The sequence below is a fragment of the Tachysurus fulvidraco genome, chromosome 16, assembly GCF_022655615.1.
Source record: "Tachysurus fulvidraco isolate hzauxx_2018 chromosome 16, HZAU_PFXX_2.0, whole genome shotgun sequence".
Lineage (NCBI taxonomy): Eukaryota > Metazoa > Chordata > Actinopteri > Siluriformes > Bagridae > Tachysurus > Tachysurus fulvidraco.
The window spans coordinates 21,215,185-21,237,050 of record NC_062533.1 but is presented as its reverse complement, the minus strand read 5'-3'; the positions used below and the strand labels follow the sequence as shown (position 1 = coordinate 21,237,050).

General features: G+C 40.7%; 4 protein-coding genes across 7 annotated transcripts in view; 2 read left to right on the top strand and 2 right to left on the bottom strand.

Moving 5' to 3' along the window:
- Positions 1-21,866, top strand: part of LOC113647555 (NACHT, LRR and PYD domains-containing protein 3-like) — a 291,375-nt gene that overhangs the window by 187,646 nt on the left and 81,863 nt on the right. The window lies entirely within an intron of this gene.
- On the top strand, positions 1,324-9,713 carry psmc6 (proteasome 26S subunit, ATPase 6). The gene is made up of 14 exons (XM_027142367.2): positions 1,324-1,480; positions 6,304-6,383; positions 6,556-6,595; positions 6,685-6,737; positions 6,826-6,893; positions 7,063-7,177; positions 7,496-7,583; positions 7,805-7,866; positions 8,137-8,260; positions 8,368-8,429; positions 8,505-8,625; positions 8,793-8,873; positions 9,140-9,211; positions 9,312-9,713. The coding sequence occupies exons 1-14, from the start codon at positions 1,396-1,398 to the stop codon at positions 9,428-9,430; spliced, it is 1,170 nt and encodes a 389-aa protein (XP_026998168.1). The 5' UTR covers positions 1,324-1,395; the 3' UTR covers positions 9,431-9,713.
- On the bottom strand, positions 9,855-12,451 carry cgrrf1 (cell growth regulator with ring finger domain 1). The gene is made up of 6 exons (XM_027142382.2): positions 12,191-12,451; positions 11,515-11,657; positions 11,200-11,377; positions 10,849-10,996; positions 10,630-10,737; positions 9,855-10,518 (listed from the first exon to the last, which is right to left on the bottom strand). Exons 1-6 carry the CDS (start codon positions 12,292-12,294, stop codon positions 10,219-10,221), a joined length of 981 nt encoding a protein of 326 aa, XP_026998183.2. The 5' UTR covers positions 12,295-12,451; the 3' UTR covers positions 9,855-10,218.
- Positions 16,741-21,866, bottom strand: part of LOC113647993 (NACHT, LRR and PYD domains-containing protein 3-like) — a 106,052-nt gene continuing 100,926 nt past the window's right edge. For all 4 annotated transcript variants that reach the window (XM_047801720.1, XM_047801721.1, XM_047801722.1 and 1 more), the window contains 2 exons: positions 17,857-18,033; positions 16,741-17,603 (listed from right to left, as the gene is read on the bottom strand). In XM_047801720.1, the coding sequence (XP_047657676.1) occupies positions 17,576-17,603; positions 17,857-18,033 (205 nt within the window). In that variant the 3' untranslated portion in view covers positions 16,741-17,575. The remainder of the gene's footprint in view (positions 17,604-17,856; positions 18,034-21,866) is intronic.

Here is a 21,866-nt window from a genome sequence, read left to right as displayed (position 1 = left end):
TTCTGTTGGAAGACAAATTATGTATACAAATTAATTCTCCAGTGTTAGTGTGTTAGTGTGTGTGTGTGTGTGTGTGTGTGTGTGTGTGTGTGTGTGTGTGTGTGTGTGTGTGTGTGTATGATTCTGGATGTCTCTGTAGTTTCCCACAGTGATGATACAGGACATCTGTGGTGATGTGATGTCATACACTCTACGTGTGTCCTTACACCACCTCGAACAGGTAACAGCAGGAAACACAAGATTACCACAGCCCTGGGATGGACACACACACACACACACAAACACACACACATACACACACACACATACACACACACAATTACATAAAGGCATTGTAGGAATTATCTGATTCTCCACACTGTTCTGTGGAACATCATGAGGTCCAGCATTATCTTACTTTCCTGCTCTTTAGTTGGGAGAATGAGTCGTAAGATAAACTTAGTGTGGGTTAATCTTCTGTACAACACAGTCGCTCAATTCATGAGGCACAGAGACGTTAGGAGGAAAAATAAAGCAGCAGAGATCGTTGGTGCCTCTGGTGAATTGTAGCTTGCACAGCATAAGCTCTCAGTGGGGATTCAGTTTAACTGTGTGCAAGTGTGTGTGTGTGTGTGTGTGTGTGTGTGTGTGTGTGTGTCAGTGCCTCTGACTGTGTGTGTGCGCGTGTGTGTCAGTGCCTCTGTGTGTGTGAGTGGTGTGTGTGCATGTGATTGTGTGTGCATGTGTCTGTGTGTCAGTGCCTCTGACTGTGTGTGTGTGTGTGTGTGTGTGTGTGTGTGTGTGTGTGTGTGTGTGTGTGTGTGTGTGTGTGTGTGTGTGTGTGTTAAACGTGACATGTCTGAACACATTCCTTCCGCCCATTTCATTCTCCATCTCTTGTGTCTTGTTAACTTTCCTATGGCTCCACCTCAAATTCCTCTCACACACACACACACACACACACACACACACACACACACACACACACACACACACACACACACACACACACACACATCAACAACAACAACAACAACAACAAAAACAAACATTTAATGATTAAATGAGAACCAGTAAAGCGATTAGGTCATGAATATTTAATCAGTAGTGTTGAAGTAGAGCTCTGATTGGCTGAGTTGTGTGAATTAACCATTATGTTAATTGTGTGTGTGTGTGTGTGTGTGTGTGTGTGTGTGTGTGTGTGTGTGTGTGTGTGTGTGTGTGTGTGTGTGTGTGTGTGTGTGTGTGTTACAGTGGTGCCATATGGTCTCGGTACAGACTGAGATTAATACAGTTCTGGGATCAGTGTCTATGTACTGAACAGCGCTGTGTTGACGTTTCATGTCTGTCCTGTAGAGGGCAGCGTAGCATTAAGAAAAACGGAAATGCCGAAGAAGCACTAGCGGTGTAGACAAGATGGCGGACAGCAGAGAGAAAGGGCTACAGGATTACAGGAAAAAATTACTGGAGCATAAAGAGATAGACGGCCGACTGAAGGAGTGTAAGTGACACAGATGATTTTATATTCGTAAATGATCCGCTCTGTGAGGTGTGTGTGGTGTGTTGAAGCAGTTTAATGAGGTAAATAAGTGGCGGAGTGCAGCGTGCTGTGTCATCATACACACTCCATTCATAATAATAATAATAATAATAATAATACATTTTATTTAAAGGCGCCTTTCTAACACTCAAGGTCACCGTACAAAAGAAGAAGAAAAACAACAAAAAATATAGTTATACAATACTTACATAGAAAAAAAAATTGGACCAACATTACAAATCATGATGTAGAATAAGCTAAACTAAACAGATGAGTTTTAAGCTGAGATTTAAATGATGAAAGAGAATCAATATTACGGAGCTCAGATGGAAGTGAGTTCCAGAGCTGAGGTGCAGAGGAACTGAAAGCTCTGTTCCCCATCGTTACAAGACGGACAGAGGGAACAATGAAATGAGTGGAAGAAGAAGACCTAAGAGTGCGAGTAGGTTTTGGAGTATGAAGAAGATCAAGAAGATATGAAGGTGCAAGATTGTGGATAGCTTTAAATGTTAGAAGAATAATTTTATACTTGATACGAAAATTAATGGGAAGCCAGTGTAGCTGTTCCAGAAGAGGTGTAATATGATGGATAGAGGGAGTACGAGTGATAATACGGGCAGAAGAGTTTTGAACGAGTTGCAGCTTATGAAGGGTTTTGTGAGGAAGCCCAATAAGAAGAGAATTACAGTAGTCAAGCCGGGAGGTAACTAGACTGTGAATAAGAGTGGTGGTAGATTGAGTGGTGAGAAAGGAACGAAGCCTATTGATATTTCGAAGGTGAAAGTTTGCAGCCCGAGTAACATTATTTACATGTGAGGTAAAATAAAGGGTACTATCAAAGATGACACCAAGACTCTTAACCTGAGATGAGGGAGCTATGAGAGATTCATCAATGGAAATAAGAAAATTCGAAAATTTGTTAAGCACAGTTTTTGTGCCTATAAGGAGAAATTCTGTTTTATTGCTATTTAGTTTAAGAAAGTTAGCTGAAAACCATGATTTTATGTCAATGAGACAATCAGAAAGAGCAGATGGAGGAGTTTGGAATGTGGTTTTGTGGAAAGGTAGAGCTGGGTGTCATCAGCATAGCAATGAAACTTAACCTGATGTTTATGAAAAATATGTCCAAGGGGTAAAAGGTAAGTAATAAATAACAAAGGGCCAAGAACAGAGCCCTGGGGAACACCAGAGGTAACGGAAACTACAGAAGAGGTGAATGATTTTAGTTGAACAAACTGTGTGCGATCAGAGAGATATGAATGAAACCATGTCAGAGGCGTGTTGGTGATGCCAATAGTGGAAAGCCTGTCTAAAAGAATATCGTGGGAAATTGTATCAAAAGCTGCACTCAGATCAAGGAGAAGGAGGATGGATAGTAAACCAGAATCAGCTGCTATAAGCAAATCATTTGTGACTTTTAATAGACCTGTTTCAGTGCTATGAAATGGGAGAAAACCAGATTGGAATTGTTCATATAGATTATTGCCAGACAAGTGGATATGAAGTTGAGCAGCAACAACTTTTTCCAAAATTTTTGAAATAAAAGGAAGATTAGAAATAGGACGAAAATGATTAAGGTTGTTGGTGTCCAAACCTGGTTTCTTTAGAATTGGAGTTACAGCAGCTGTTTTGAAAAGAGAAGGAACAACCCCAGTGGTAAGGGAAGAATAAATAATATCCATAATAAAATGGGACAGAGAGGAAGCAGTAGCCTTAACAAGGACAGTTGGTAAAGGATCAAGAACACAGGTTGAAGATTTAGATTGATGAATAAGTTTTAAGATATCATCAATTGTGGGCAGAATAAACTCAGAGAACAATTGTGTAGGAACAGGTAGAACTGAGAGGCATGGAGTAGAAACAGGAGTGGCCATAAGTTGACGATGAATGCCTTCAATTTTTGAGGTAAAGAATGATGCTAAAGTATTGCAGAAATCAGATGAGTACAAATGAGAGGGAAGTGAGTCGGTGGGTGTTGTAAAATTTTTCAATAAGGAAAAAAGAAGCCTTGAATTCCCTTCATTGGAACCGATTAAGCCAGAATAGTATGTAGATTTAGCTTTAGCAATAGTGTCTTTATAGTGAGACATATGTTCTGAGTACATTTCCTTGTGGACAGTAAGGCCAGTTCTTCTGAAAAGTCTCTCAAGCTGTCGTCCTTTTGCTTTTAATTGCCTGAGAAAAGGAGTGAACCAGGGTGCAGTAACAGTAAATGAAACAGTCCTAGTCTTAACTGGAGCAAAAGTATTCAACAAATTATGGAGACTATTATTGTACTGAGAGACCAAATTATCTGGAGTGGAACAGCTGTCAGCCCTAGGAAGACTTGCAATGCTTAAAGACAAGTTGTCCAAATTAATGTCCTCGATTTTCCGGAATGATATAATACGTGAAGATTTTGATTTGAAGAGAGGAAGATCAACATTAAAGGACAGTAACAGATGATCAGTACATGGAATAAAGTCTGCATTGAGGTTGCCTGGAGAGACACCTGAACAACAGATTAAATCCAAAGTATGTCCTTTAATATGCGTGGGAAAATTCACATGTTGCTGCAGTCCGAAGCTATCCAGACAAGATGTCAATTCTTTAGCAAGGTTGTTGTGAACATCATCCATGTGAATATTGAAATCCCCCACAAGAATTATATTTGGTGAAAGAGTAGTTATTTCATTCAAAAAAGCAGCAAATTCAGGGATAAAATCCTTGTTAAATTTTGGTGGTCGATATACAGTGCTGATAATAGTTGGAGTAGATCCAGAGAGCTGACAAACTGCAGCCTCAAATGAGTGGGAGACAGAAACATTCACTGACCTCAGTCTCCACTTCTCACGGTAGATTATCGCCAGACCTCCTCCTCGACCAGAATCACGTGGTTGAGAGATGTAAACAAACCCTGGCGGAATGGCGTCGTTGAGTGCAATAAAGTCATTTTGTTGCTGCCATGTTTCGGTCAAACAGAGAAAATCAATCTTGCGATTTGCAAGAAGATCCTGCACAAGATGCCCTTTACTCGTAAGAGAGCGGATGTTAAGAAGACCGAAACGGACAGCGCTGTTGTTGCTTGGTCTGGTAGCCGAGTTAGCCACGTTCGCCAGCACACGCTGACCGGCGCGGCGACCGGCGTTCCTTGGTGGGCGTCGAACAGCTGACCATAATGACTTTATATCACTTGATTTATTAAACCAGAAGTTCCGCCGAGAGCCACGATGAATATATTTCCGCCTAGGCAGATATAAGATGTCCGGATGAGCAAGCAGTACAGGAGGGATTGAGTCATATAAACACGGACGGAAACTCAAAAGTTCAGCAGCAGAGTATTGAAACAGTACTGCGGACTGTACGAGATGCAGTACAGTCCAGGCAAGTACAAGCCATAAGCAATAGATCCTCATTGTAGTCTATGTAGTGTATATGATGTTTAATTATTGTTATCGGGGAGAGCAGCGGCAGCCAAGACGCGCCAGCGTTCACTCAGACCCGTGACCTCAGACCCGTGACCTCTGGTGCAGCCCGAGTCATAACTAATACTGAGACACACAGACAGGGTTAATGAGGTAAACTTCACTTCTATATACAGTAATTATAATACTGAGACACACAGCCAGGGTTAATGAGGTAAACTTCACTTCTATATACAGTAATTATAATACTGAGACACACAGCTGAGGTTAATGAGGTAAACTTCACTTCTATATGCAGTAATTATAATACTGAGACACACAGCCAGGGTTAATGAGGTAAACTTCACTTCTATATACAGTAATTATAATACTGAGACACACAGCTGAGGTTAATGAGGTAAACTTCACTTCTATATGCAGTAATTATAATACTGAGACACACAGCCAGGGTTAATGAGGTAAACTTCACTTCTATATACAGTAATTATAATACTGAGACACACAGCTGAGGTTAATGAGGTAAACTTCACTTCTATATACAGTAATTATAATACTGAGACACACAGCCGGGGTTAATGAGGTAAACTTCACTTCTATACTGCAGTAATTATAATACTGAGACACACAGCCAGGGTTAATGAGGTAAACTTCACTTCTATACTGCAGTAATTATAATACTGAGACACACAGCCAGGGTTAATGAGGTAAACTTCACTTCTATATACAGTAATTATAATACTGAGACACACAGCCAGGGTTAATGAGGTAAACTTCACTTCTATATACAGTAATTATAATACTGAGACACACAGCCGGGGTTAATGAGGTAAACTTCACTTCTATATGCAGTAATTATAATACTGAGACACACAGCCAGGGTTAATGAGGTAAACTTCACTTCTATATACAGTAATTATAATACTGAGACACACAGCCAGGGTTAATGAGGTAAACTTCACTTCTATATACAGTAATTATAATACTGAGACACACAGCCGGGGTTAATGAGGTAAACTTCACTTCTATACTGCAGTAATTATAATACTGAGACACACAGCCAGGGTTAATGAGGTAAACTTCACTTCTATACTGCAGTAATTATAATACTGAGACACACAGCCAGGGTTAATGAGGTAAACTTCACTTCTATATACAGTAATTATAATACTGAGACACACAGCCAGGGTTAATGAGGTAAACTTCACTTCTATACTGCAGTAATTATAATACTGAGACACACAGCCAGGGTTAATGAGGTAAACTTCACTTCTATATGCAGTAATTATAATACTGAGACACACAGCCAGGGTTAATGAGGTAAACATCACTTCTATAAACTGTAGTTATTTTGAATAATCATGTTTGTGGATGTTGTCACAGTGAGAGAGCAGCTGAAGGAGTTGACCAAGCAGTATGAGAAATCTGAGAATGATCTGAAGGCGCTGCAGAGCGTCGGACAGGTGAAGGATCACACACTATATTTATATACACTATGTTCATACACACTGTCTTGAATACAGCTGCCTATTGATAATGTAATATGTAGTAGTGATGTTTATACAGATGTGTTTAGGTTATGAATGATAAGAAAATGTGAATAAAATCAGTGTTGATTTATTATTTTGTGTGTAGATTGTAGGGGAGGTGTTGAAGCAGTTGACGGAGGAAAAATGTAAGTGTGTGTTTGTGTCATGTATCATATATTTGTGTCATTTATCAACTTATGAATACTTGTCTTACAATTCTGTGTGTGTGTTTTAGTTATTGTCAAAGCCACTAACGGCCCGCGCTATGTGGTGGGCTGTAGGAGACAGGTAAACACTCACTGTGTGTGATGTCACTTCCTGTTTGCTTGTGTGTGCATTTGTTGATGTTACTGTTATCTTTTTTTTTTTTAAACAGCTGGATAAGACAAAGCTGAAGCCTGGAACCCGTGTGGCACTGGATATGACGACCCTTACCATCATGAGGTACACACACTCTGCCAATAATGGTGTTCTGATATGTGAGGGATGTTCACTCAGTGTTACAGCTATGTGTGTGTGTGTGTGTGTGTGTGTGTGTGTGTGTGTGTGTGTGTGTGTGTGTGTGTGTGTGTGTGTGTGTGTGTGTGTGTGTGTGTGTGTGTGTGTGTGTCAGGTATTTGCCCCGTGAAGTGGACCCGTTGGTGTATAACATGTCTCATGAGGATCCAGGAAGTGTGTCTTACTCTGAGATTGGAGGATTATCAGAGCAGATCAGAGAGCTCAGAGAGGTAAAGGCATTGCACACACACACACACACACACACACACACACACACACACACACACACACACACACACACACAGTTCAGTTGATTAAGTGCATCATCTGGGGCTTGATGTGCATTTGTCCTCCTTGATGTTTTCAGTATGATGTTTTCAGTACCTCTGACTAATACACTGAACTCTGGAGTAGAACGGAGTGATTTATTAAGTGACAATGATATCTGTGTTTTGGAGATAAATCTTTGGACACATCCTCCTCTGGTGGACACATTGATGTGCTGGTGCAAAGCTACAGTAATGTAGCGTGTGTGTGTGTGTGTGTAGGTTATTGAGCTGCCTCTGACGAACCCTGAGCTCTTTCAGCGTGTGGGCATCATCCCTCCTAAAGGCTGCCTGCTGTATGGACCTCCAGGTGTGTGTGTGTGTGTGTGTGTGTGTGTGTGTGTGTGTGTGTGTGTGTGTGTGTGTGTGTGTGTGTGTGTGTGTGTGTGTGTGTGTGTGTGTGTGTGTGTGTGTGTGTGTGTGAGAGAGAGACAGAAATGTGTTGTGTATATGATGATAAATGGTTGTGGGTGTGACCCTGTGCTTAGTGCACACAGATGTAACCTGTGTGTGTGTGTCTGTGTGATACAGGCACTGGAAAGACCCTGCTAGCAAGAGCTGTGGCCAGTCAGTTGGACTGCAACTTTCTCAAGGTAAATTAATCAATTACACACCTCTCACAGTGCAGTGCATTCTGGGTAACACACACTCTTTAAATTAACTTTTTTGCATTATGTACTTTGTTTTTTTTTAGTTTACACACTAACCTTAACAATGAGAACAGATTTCCAGATTATTGGTATTACTTTACTGAACGTCGGAAACAGCTCACTCATTTACATCATGTTCACAGAGTCACTTCAGACTGAGTCAAGTTCGTCCTGTTCACTCTGATTATGCAGTGTTTGTGTGTGTGTGTGTAGGTGGTGTCAAGCTCCATTGTGGATAAGTATATTGGTGAAAGCGCTCGGCTGATCAGAGAGATGTTTAATTATGCTCGAGATCATCAGCCCTGCATCATCTTCATGGATGAGATTGATGCCATCGGTACCTCAGTCACACTTGTTGTTGTTGTTGTTGTTTACGATCCTATCACAGAGTAAATCTCTGAGTGAGAACAGAATGATGTTATAAATGTGTGTGTGTGTGTTCAGGTGGACGGCGTTTCTCTGAGGGAACTTCAGCAGATCGTGAGATCCAGAGAACTCTGATGGAGGTGATTATTGCTGCGTCTCACCACTTTCTGTAAAAAATGGGGGTCAGTTTGATGGAGTGTGTGTGTGTGTGTTAGCTGCTGAATCAGATGGATGGGTTTGACACTCTGCATCGTGTGAAGATGATCATGGCTACGAATCGTCCTGACACACTGGACCCAGCTCTGCTCCGGCCAGGGAGACTCGACAGGAAGATCCGTAAGACTTTTACTTTAGATACCGCCCATCAGTGTACACACACACACACACCTCATGTCTCATGGCATGTTTGTGTTTCTGTAAAAAATCTTACACACAGGAAGTTGTCGTCTCTAGTTTTGATGCACTAGTATTTATAAACGGTTGAATCTGTTTCCTGTCTCCAGATATCGAGTTGCCAAATGAACAAGCTCGTCTGGACATCATGAAGATCCACTCGGGTCCCATCACTAAACATGGTGACATCGGTGAGAATCCCACTGATACACACACACACAGCCCAAGGTCCAGTCCCTATGAACACACAGACAATCTGGACTCCACCTGTCCCGGTGGCTCATGTGGTTAAGGCTTTGGGTTGGGGTTGGGATTCCAGCCCCAGTACTGTCACTATTGGCCCTTAAACCTCTGAGAGACCAGTAACAGGTCATTTCCCACCAGCGCTGTCTCTGTGATGAGGCCTACATAAGGTTCAGGTATAACTATATATAATGTTTTGACTTTTTCTCTCCAGATTATGAGGCGATAGTGAAATTGTCAGATGGATTTAATGGAGCTGATCTGCGTAACGTCTGCACTGAAGCTGGTAAACTAAAGCTTACACACATTTAACCCTGATCTGTGTCTGATCATACACTGATTGTGTATGGTTTATTGTGTGTGTGTGTGTGTGTTTTCCTCCGCAGGCATGTTTGCTATTCGTGCTGATCGGGATTTTGTTACTCAGGAGGACTTTATGAAGGCAGTGAGGAAAGTTGCAGACTCCAAAAAGCTTGAATCCAAACTGGATTATAAACCTGTCTAAAGAAGACCCCAGCTTACACACACACACACACACACACACACACATATATATGCGTGCTCTTTAAATGCTAAGTTTAGTGTAATACATCTTTAAACACCCATTGTACTGTGTGTGTGTGTGTGTGTAACCATCACTCTGCCCTTCAGATGATTATATAGTGTGTGTCTTAGGGTCCCTAGTTTTGTGTTTGCAGCAGTGTCTCTGAACACATTGTGATGTCGACACTGTGTTTAAAATGAAATAAATAGTTGTGCATTATCACCTCATTAAAGTTTCATACTGATCCCTGTGTCCTGTTTTCCTTTTCCACTTGTTTAAATATTGACTCCACCTCTTTATTAATGAGCTCTTACTTTAATATTAATCATTACAAAAGCATGTAATAATAATAATAATAATTAATAATAAGAACACTAATCAGAAACAGATGTGTGACACAGAACCCGAGTCCTGATTTATTATTCACACTTTTAAAAGAAATAAATGATGTATTTCAGGACATTTCATTCAACACTCATCATCTTCACGTGTTTTTATTTAAAACTGATGGATTTAAGACGTCTCTGACCTTCAGAACACACACTCAGACCAGTAAATAAATAAAATGACATTTATGTACACAATATTACAGTGTGTCTTAAACCACATGTTCACTACATAGTGCACTAGTCTTAACAGCAGAGGAAAGTCCTGAAAGACTTCTGATGTTATGGAAACTGAATAAAATCTCTAAAGTATCATTAAAAAATAGTGCTGTGTGTGTGCACTTGGATTACATGCCTTGCCCCTCATGACACAGGGGTGTTTGTGGGCAGAGACAGTGTGAAGGACTCACAGACAAAGGCTCGACACATGGGGCAGTGCTGAAACCTCCACACACACTCATCACACACACACGCATGACGACACGGTAATAACACACGGTTCACTGCTGCGTTCTGACACACCACACAGTCCCGTCCTACAGCTCCTGACCACTCCCCATCTTCATCTGACTCCGCCTCCTCAGCCTTTGGTTCTTTTTCTTGTGGCTTTGCCTCTTCCTCTGTAGGGGCGGGGCTTGTGCCGTCAGTGGACATGAAAAGCGGCTGTAAAAAAAAAAAAAAAAAGTATGACGTTTGAGATGAACAGATTATTATTAGTGTGTAATGTAGTAAGAGGAAAACAGACAACAAGCCAATCTGCATCATGGAGTTTACCTTCAGATCAAACATGTTTCCATCAGCAGTGAGCAGGGTGTGGAACAGGACCCTCGCAGAGAGACGGTACTTATCATCAGGAACATGAAGAACTGTAACACTCACTGCCTGTAACAACCATCATCATCATCATCGTTTTCCTCAACACCACCACCACAACTCATGATGACATCAGTGTGAACAAAACGGTGTGTGTGTGTGAGTGTGTGTGTTACTCACAATGTCGTAAGCATCTCTCTCCTCCGCGTTAGCTAAGGTGAGAATAGTGACTAGTGGATAGCGATCTCTTGGCAGGAATCCAAAATCTGTCACTCCGAGATCAGGGGGAATCTGAGTGACACACTCTGACCTCTGACCTTTATTCACGCTGACATAACCGTCAAAGATCAACTCAAACACATGCTTCATAACTACCACGGTGTAATTACATAATATACTCAATAGTAATGAGTGTCATTTACACTAAAGTGTGATAATTACAGCAAGGACAGTGAAGGTTAATTATTGTAAGGACAGGTAAAGGTGTGTTAGTGACCGTGTTAATGTCTGTGTTAATCACAGTGAGGATACATGAAGGTGTGGCAGTGCAGGTACTGCCCCTGTAAAGCCTGCTGGAATAAACGTGCTGTGTTCAGACTTCGTGTGTAGCGGTGTTCCTGCAGGGCAAACTGCAGAGCCTGAACACTGCAGCCCCAATAACAACTCAACACACACTCCTCTAAACAACATGACCGCAGGCACACACCATCTGAAACACACACACACACACACACACACACACACACACACACACACACACACACACACACAGAGAGATTTACATGGCACTGAGCTCTGTAGAAACAGACAGACACAGACAGACAGACGGAGGTGACCGTGTTTTACCCGTCACTGTTCCTGGCTTGGTGTCCGTGTCGATCTCCAGAGAGAACGGATTGAGAACCTGAACCATCTTCTTCTCTGGAGCAGGAGGAAGAGAATCACTTTCATCTGAACTTCTCACAATCACTGGAACATCAAAACCAAACCTGCACACAGCAAACACCACACACACAGATTTAAAACACACTCACACACACACAGATTTAACAGACACACAAACAAAATACACATTCAGATTTAACACTCTCTCTCTCACACACACACACACACACACACACACACACACACACACTTAACATTCTCTCTCTCTCTCTCTCTCACACACACACACACACACACACACACACACACACACACACACACACACACAAACACACACACACACAGATTTGACTAACACACACACACCCACAGATTTAACACCCACACACACACACCCACTCACTCACTCACTCACTCACTCACACACACACACACGCACGCACGCACGCACACAACCACAGATTTAACACACACACACACACACACAACCAGATTTAACACCCACCCACACACACACACACACACACACACACACCCCCACCCACACACACACACGCACGCGCGCACACACACACACACACACACACACACACACACACACACACACACACACACACACACACACACACACACTTACCAGCCCAGCACTGCTGCCACAGTGAAGATGAAACATAACGCTATCACACTGATGTAAAAAAGAGGAGAAATTTCATAGAGCTTCACTATAAACTCCGCCACCATCGCGGGAATAAAACATGAACTAACACAGAGCTTTAACTCAACATTAAACCGCACATCAGTGACATTAAGGAACTAAAACAACACACACGAGTTCTGTCACAACACTGGAAGCGCCACGATACGGACACTTCCGGTTTAACAGCAGCTACGGAGGCCTCGTGGATCAAACCGCGAACACAAAATAAACGCGCTCCACACTGTACGGCATAGATATCTACACTAGATGTCGCCTTGGTTACGGCATTGGAACGAATGCGTCAATAGAGCCGCCATCTTGGAACGGGGACCTCCTCCTCTTAATGTATCAGCGTCAATGTGGGCAAAGGGAAATAAAATCACTATAAATCGTCATTAATAATATTTTCTATTTTTTTTGGTTCGTTTCAACGGTCAGACATTATTATTAAGTCCAGAGAAAATTTAAGGTTTTGATATTAAGATAATCTACTTTTTCAAAATATAATGCATAGTGCTAGTAGGTGTAAGTAGGTGTGTGTGTGTGTGTGTGTGTGTGTGTGTGTGTGTGTGTGTGTGTGTGTGTGTGTGTGTGTGTGTGTGTGTGTGTGTGTGTGAGACAGTCTGCAACAATACCAGAAAAGATTGTTGTATGCAATTATTCTCATGGCCAGTCATACAGTCATAGATTATCTATACACTAGATGTCACCTTGGGGTCCTAAAAATGTGTCAAAACCACTGCCATCTTTATACAGTGCTCTTGTACTTTAAAAGCATGGACGATGCCGGACCACTGTGCTCAAATGATGTTCAAATGAAAGAATATAAAAACCAGACAGCAAGGGATTACATTACACAGGTGAGAATGTGTTTTATGATATTGAATGGTAGGAAATTATTATTTCTTTTTCTGTTGGTTTGTTTCAGTCCTTGGTTAACGACCACAGCTAATCCATGTTAGTTACCCATTAGTTTGTGACAGTTAGGAAAACCGACAATGTTTGTAGATTCCGGAGCTCTTAATAAGGACATTAAAAATTGACCCATGCTTTTTTTGCTTAAAGGTGAAAAGACCCAACTTTATGTATGTTCTGTAAGATTCCCTTATCTGTCTAACATGTTTATCAAGTTACTTCACTTAAGGACAGATTTAATGACATTATGTATGAAAAGGGTTTGGATTTTTTATCTTATGTTAATTAAAATAAAAAAAATGTATAATATCACTTGCTGTTTATATTTGTTTTATTTTTATTGTATTGTGTTTTTGTAATATAATTTTTGCCATGAAAACAGCTTTTGATTGCTGACATGGTATTAAATGAAATAATCTGAATCTGAATCTGTTTGTAGATTCCCGAGTGATAAACAAAGACGTCAGTCATGGACAAGTTGCAGGGAAACTAAAGACTTTTTTTTAATGGTTAACTCAGCTGACAGTCCTGGAAGGATGTCACCAGTTAGGTTGGCAGTGTAACACACAAGTTCAGCCTCAAAGTCAAACTTTGTTTTTGTTTGTTTGTTTATGTGACTTTATTACATATTTATTTAATGTGGCAAAAGTATTGCAGGACAGGAATAAATAAAAGATTGAACAGTCTTTGGCACCTCCACTATCTAACTTTCACATTATGTTCCTCTTGAATTTGTGGTTTGCTTCCAACTGCAAATTGCTTTGTGTATCATATTTAATAAACATTTACATTTACAGCATGTGACAGACGCCCTTATCCAGAACAACGTACATAAGTGCTTAAATCTCTAACATTTAATACATTAATGCTGCTAGGTTACACACACACACACACACACACACACACACACACACACACACACACACACACACACACACACACACACACACACACACATACATACATTCTCCCCCCCTTCAACACACAGACACACTCTTGTCCCTACCATAATTAGCTTTACCACAGGTGGCCCTGCCATAAGCATTCTTTTTGTTACCAACTATAGGAACTAAGGGATGTATAGGTTTATATTCCTATAAGTTCTGACTTCATTGGGGAAACTGAGAGGTCACTTAAACATAGATGCACACACATACCAACACACTCACTACACCCTCCCTCTTCTTGTATGACTATTTTCTAATAAACTTTGGAACTTCTCTTTGAAAGACTGATTCGTTTGTGTTTCATTGAGACTTCCCCAAGGTCTTGTGGAGAACAGAAACCAAGCAGAGGAATGAGAGGCTGAATTTTAGGTTACCCTGCCCAGGTGGCAGATGAGAATTCCTCACACTGGCAGTGTTGGCTCAACTGATTAAGACTCTGGGTTGTTGATCAGAGGATTGGGGTTCAAGGCACAGCACAGCCAAGCTGCCACTGTTGGGCCCTTGAGCAAGGCCCCCAACCCTCCCTGCTCCGGGGCGCTGTATCATAGCTCCTCAGTTGGGGTATGTGAAGAAAAGAATTCCACTGTGCTGTAATGTATATGTGGCGATAATAAAGACTTCTATGCCTCAAATTTTTCTTCTTCTTCTAGTCACCTGTAATTATCTGTAGTCACCTGAAGGTAGTTACTCGTGGTGAAGCTCATTTTCTAATCAGACACACTGAAATGTTCACAGGGCAGATATCCCAACCTGCAAATACTATTTTCAAGGACACCCCCCAAAAATAAAAATAAATAAATAAAGGAGGACAAGTTAGTTAATAAAAATACAGCTGTTTATAGTTTGTTCATGTTAGTTCACAGTGCATTAACTGATGTTAACAAGATTTGAATAATGTATTAGTAAATGTTCAAATTAACATTAACAAAGATAAATAAAGTGCAGTTCATTATTAGTTCATGTTAACTAATGTAGTAAACTAACGTTAACTAATGAACCTTATTGTAAAGTGTTACCCAATTATTTGTTAATTATATTAAAATATGTAGATGACTTGTACTATGTATATAAGCTGCTTTTATTTATATTCCATTACATCTCTAAACAGGTCTATAAGGAGTTTGATGTTTTCATGTTGACTTGGCAACGAGCCGGCTTGGAAAATATGCACATATACACGTGAGCTAAAAGCCCCGCCCAAAATAACAATTGATTGGTCGACTTACGGAAACAGGCCAATCAGGATGCTCTCTGTCTTACATGCGCTTAATGACGCACACACACGCACACACTAGCACGCACACGCAAGGTCTCTCGCTCCCCCTCCCTCTCTGTCAGGGTCTCAATCATTCTACAGCCAAATAAAATGTAGGCAGAAATGATGGAAGATGAAGGAAGGAATAACACAGAACTGTGATGATCTCAGCACAATAAGATGAATATTATACAGTTTAACAATAATCATGTATAGAGAGACTGAACAGTTCCCCTCCTCACCAGCAGAGGGCTGTGTTTCCTCTGTATTGTGCTTCACTCTGTTTCATGTCTCACAATTAAACACAAACTTTACATTTATAAAATGTGTAGAAATCATCGGTGTAATTGTAACACAATTGTGAGTTATTTTTAATTAAACCTGCAGTTTTATTTTGATTCCTCCGGTTAGAATCGATTCAAGGAGTCGGTTAATGCAATCTACAGTGATTATGACTTTAACCTATTAACTTATACATAATTAAATTTTATCAATTCAGCTGTTCATCACAATCTAACTGTTTTGTTCATAGACTTTCAGTAACATTAAAATCACCTTGGGCTTTTTTGTGATCTATTTAAAGTCGTCTCATATCCATCCATCCATCCATCCATAAATCCATCCATCCATCTTCTACCGCTTATCCGGGGCCGGGTCGCGGGGGCAGCAGTCTAAGCAGGGATGCCCAGACTTCCCTCTCCCCAGACACTTCCTCCAGCTCTTCCGGGGTAATACCGAGGCGTTCCCAGGCCAGCCGAGAGACATAGTCCCTCCAGCGTGTCCTTGGTCTTCCCCGGGGCCTCCTCCCGGTTGGACATGCCCGGAACACCTCCCCAGGGAGACATCCATGAGGCATCCGAAACAGATGCCCGAGCCACCTCAGCTGACCCCTCTCGATGTGGAGGAGCAGCGGCTCTACTCTGAGCTCCTCCCGAGTGACCGAGCTCCTCACCCTATCTCTAAGGGAGCGCCCAGCCACCCTGCAAAGGAAACTCATTTCGGCCGCCTGTAGTCGTCTTATAATTATTTATTATTATTTATTCTACATCTAAAACATTTTCTTTATTATTATTATTATTATTATTATTAATAAAAATGTTTATTTTGACCATAGTCATTAAAGGATTAGTTGATGTTTAATGTGTAGAATTATTCTTTTTTAATATACAAATTCAAATAAAGAACAGAGAAGAGGAAATTTACTGACTGTTTAAAATGAGTTTATCTGTGAAACAGGATGTGAAGACAAACCCAAATATTCTCGTATTCAGAGCAGATTCCAAATCTGAATTCAAATGAAGAATATGTCGTGTCTGAAGAGCAATTTAAATGAAATGAGATAGTGAAAACTCAGGTGAAAGGATCACACATCATTAGTCATTATGTAGTTTATTGTTCTCAGGGTGATTTTATTAAAGTCAGGTGGCAGCTACACCATATTACAGTCATGTGAGAATATTCTGGATTCTCACTAAATATTTTTAAAAAGAAATAAAGGAGAACGGAGCTGTAGGAGTCTCAGAGGGATGATGGAGGTTTGTGATCAAGATGAAAGGCAGCGAGTGTTTAAGATTTTATATAGTATTCATCAAACACTTCAGACATGAAAATAACGATTTTATGTCATTTAGATTCTACAATGTCAAAGAAACAGAGACATGATAAATGACCTAATCACACACAAACCAGGGCTCTCAAGTATCACACATTAACGTGACGTCCCTCATGTCAGCCTTTAGTCACGTTCTCTCACAGCACATTGTATTTGTCATGCAGAAAAAACTTTTTGACTATTTATCATATATTTAATAAGCCGCAGCACCCAAAATGTATCTGTCCACACCGCCGTCTCTATGGAACCGGGCAGGAACCAAGCGTGTCAAAACCAACCAACCAAAATTAGGATTTTTACTTAATGTCATGTACATGACCACCATAAACTTCACACAGAGAAACTGTGACATGAATGTTATATAAAAGTGACATAATTTATAAACAAAACCCTTTCTGCCTTTCTGTCCCAGAGACTTGTTATAACAAGGTGTAAGACATGGTAAATAATCCTTAAACAGATGCTGGCTCCTCTAATAGAGACGATATGAAATATTTACATGTTTGTTCAGTGAAGACCTCATATAGTGTGTGACAGTGTGTGTAAGATGTCTTTCAACTGTCAGAATCCACTTTGTGAGATCAGATCACATCAGATCACATCGGACCAGACCTCATGGTCATACTGTAAGAATAAGATGGATTAATTAAACATGATTATCTGTTTGTCCCAGAAACAGACAGAAAGGTTTTTTTAGTGATTGAAGGCAAATTAAATTAAAGGTAAATAAATTAAATAACCTTTTATTATCACACTCTCTCTTTCATTGTTTAACTGTTAATACCTCACATCATTAATTGTTAGCATACAATATAGTCGATAACAGGTAAAATTAGTAAACACAAAACCTCTAAAATCTACAGAATAAGTAACTTACTGTAGTTTCTCCAGTTTATATTGTGTATCACTCAGTATCTCAGAGAGCAGCTTCACTCCTGAGTCTCCTGTTTTATTATCGTTCAGATCCAGTTCCCTGAGCTGTGATGAGGAGTTTAATCTCAGAGCTGAAGCCAGAGCAACACAACCGTCATCTGTAATTCCACACTCCCACATCCTATAGAGGGAAAAAACACAAAGCTCTAAAGGAAATATATCGGAGGGTAGACACTGATTCTCTGGATGTTTTGTTTTATTGTAACTGCTGCTGTTTTGTTAGACTGCCTTTCTGTGCAATTCATATGTTTCCCGGTTAAGGAGTTGATTTTATAAAGTGCTACACTGTGCCTCTTCCCGGACTTGTTGGTGGAGAGGGCTCAGAAACCACGAGCATAAGGAGCAATGAGCAGTATCGTGGCAGGTGGAGGTGTGTACAGAGGTTTCACCTGTCCAGGCAGACTCAACTGTTTATGGAGCTATTAAGTTGTTAAGTTATCCAATAGTGTAGAGTCACCCGATCATTTTCTGAACTGTTTGGTAAAGTCAACTTAAATTAAACTTTACTTTGCGTAGAGCCAAAAATTGTTGCTATTTTTTCTTTCTTTGGTTAACGGCAAATGGCTAAATGTTCGTTAAAGACATTAAGGGAGACGGGTTTATGGGGTAATTGTCCATGTTTTAAAGAGCTGATTACATTTCAAGATCATGGAGTCTTAACTTCAGAGACATCTGTCAGAATTAGAACATTTTAAACACAAAAGCTTTCAATCTCAGAGGAGGATATATGCCATTTAACTATCCTTAAAAAAAAAAAAATCTTGCTTCTATTCAGTTTATGCTTCATATGAAAGCCTTGGGGCTCAATGGCTTCCCACTAGAATTTTATAAAAAATTCCAATATTTTTATGTCAGTACCTGAAAATCTTTTAAATGACACTCTTACTCGAGAGTGCTGACACTGCCTCTTTCAGTCTGATTCTTAAATAAGAAAAGAATCCATCAAACTGTGCGTCATTGTCAGAACAACCCCTGCCACTCCCCCGAGGTGGGCGTTCTCCACAGTACTTCCTGGTTCTTTGCTGGTATTTAAACAATGTTCACTAAATGCACCACGCAGAGTATCGTCGCTCTGTGCAAACCAAGCCTTTGTTTTGCCTTGTGCTCATTGTGTGTTTTCTGTTTATGACCATTGCTATTGATTATTGTATTATTCTCTATTTAGCTTGCCCTCGTCTGTACTTTTGTCTCACTGACTGCTTGCCTGTGGTTAATGACCTTCCTGTCTCTCTTTTCCCATCTATGATTCTGTTTTCTCTGTGCAACGGGCTAAAGTTTGATCACAATTTTAAGGTCATTATGCAAGTTGATTTGGCAATATGAACAAACATCATTAAACATAATCAAACTGGATTACTGGATACTGAATATAATACATAATCCGACTGTACATGGTGATCAAGCTGCTCTAATGTTCCTTGATGGCTGGTTGAAAAGTTTTTCTGTTTTAAATGGTAGAGAAGTTTTATTTGGGCCTAAATTTACTCACGTATTTAGACTTTAGACCATTTCCTGTAGCCAGGGTTGCCCCTTACCACTGCTCCTGTTTGCCTTGTTAATTGAACACCTGGCAGAAAGTATTTGGATGCATAGTTGCATCCATGGGGGTGAAAGTAGTTGGTATGGAGCATCGTCTGTCATTTCATGCAGATATTTTCTTTCTTTCTTTATTTTCTTTATTGCCCCAAACACCAGAGGGAACCCTCCCTGAAGTCAGGAATTCAAATACCCCACACAATATCAGATTTAATATTACCCTTTCCCTTTCATATTACAGATTCTAGGTTTCTTGATTTTGGTATAGATGTAACCCCAACTTGTCATAGAACTGCAGCTACCCACATTACCTGTGACACCCCTCTCTGCAGCACAGCAGTCAACATGCGACACTTTGTGGAGAGCTACATCATTGTTCACTGGACCGCCCCCTGCAGGATTCTTCTTTTCAAGAAAAAGGATGGAGGACTTCATCCATGCATAGACTACAGAGGCCTAAACACCCTCACTGTGTGTTATCTGTTCCCTCTCCCAACAGACCTCAAGCAACTACAGGAGGCTCATGTATTCACCAAACTGAATTTACATAATGCACATAATACAGAATTAAAGATCGGATTGGAAAATGACCTTCCATACCACCTTACATCATATCCAAGGGAGGTCTGGAAATGGACTCACGTAAAGTCAAAGCTGTCATCGACTGACCCATACCCACCACTGTAAAGGAACTACAATGTTTCCTGGGGTGAACTGCTGTCCATAAAGGAGGCTTTGGAGGAGTGGCGACAGTGGCTCAAGAGACACCATTTCAAGTTATAACCTACCACAAGAACCTATAATAAATTAAAATCCTTGCCAAAGCAGATAAGCACTATTCTTTTATACTGTTTCAGTTCAGTGGCAAATATCATCCTGGAATGAACATGAGAAAAGTAGATCCCTCTCACATTGCCACAACCCTAATCATCAACCCTCAAACCCAGAGCCCGTTTTACCTCTATCACCTGTGACATTCACTGGGTCCATGCCTCTAGTAGCTCAGGCCACCCAGGGATTCACAGGACCAATTTTCTTCTCCAAAATACCTTCTGGTGGCCCTCCCTACTCCAAATATTTGAGAACTACGTAAAGGCCTGTTCAGCATGTGCCCAATCAAAGTCAAGCCATAAACTCCCCGCAGGACTTCTTGAACCACTCCTGATACCTCAGCAGCCCTAGTCACACATCTCTATTTATCACAGACCTGCCCAGTTCAAATGGATTTACCACCATACTGTTAATCATAGACAGATTCTCCAAGGCCTGCTGACATACCCCTGAGGGACCTACCCACTGCTATGGAAATGGCCAGAGAGCTAATTAACCATGTATTCTGAGTATCTGGCATCCCAGAGGATATTGGTTCTGATTGTGGGACCAAGTTCACCTCTCAAGTGTGGAGAACCTTTTGAGATCAGTTGGATAGTAATGTGAGTCTGACTTCCTGATACCACCCTTAATCCAACGGTTGACGATTGGATATGCCGTAGTCTTGACTTGACACACTTGACTTGATTTGAACTTCCACCATCCTACCGCCTATCTCCCACCTTTAATGCCTACCCCCTCAATCCAGCACCCTTATTCCCCAATGAAGCAAGTATCCAACCTGAACCACCACTCATACTGGACATTGAGGGTGCTCCAGTTTGCTTTACGACTTCAGGTGCTAGAGGCTTATACTGTAATATCTTGTTGACTTGGAGAAATATGGCCCGATGAACGATCCTGGTTCAATGCAGCAGATATTTTGAACCATGCGCTGATCGAGGAATTCCACTGCTCCCACAAAGACAAACCTGCACCCAAACCCATTGGCTCTCTGTATGTCAGTTTGGAATCTTCTGCATGTGCTCCACAGGTACTAGCATCCCTTCTATTCATTAATAACTTTTAGGATATTCATCATATAGTCAAACATTTTCTGTTATTTAACACCCTTTTGTCTTGGGGTAAGTCAGAAAGTATTTGTCTCCCCAGTAATTTAAAGATGCAATTGACAACAACCTTGAACCCTGACCTCCCCATCTCTTTAGCCAAAATTGGTCTTCAGACCTAGGTAAAGAAAGGCATCTCTAATCTTGATAGTTTGTTTTAATCTATTGAGGTGCTCAAAGGGATCAACAAGTAACCTAAAACAGATTTTTTCAACTATGCCATTTTATTCAATATGAAGTGAGACAATTCACTGGGAAAATTCTGACGTTTATAATGTGCAAACCACAAGTGGCTAAACCCCTTCCTTTGGAAAAACCTGGTGTTGGCATCTTTATGAAAATTATTTAAACAATCAAGACCTTAGTCTAGGATCTGTGGGTTCCCCCTCCTTCTCTTTTTCTTAGGAAGGCCTTGTTCTTGTTTGCAATGAGTGTGCTGAAACATTTTCTGTGTGTGACATTTATTTAGTGACCTAGG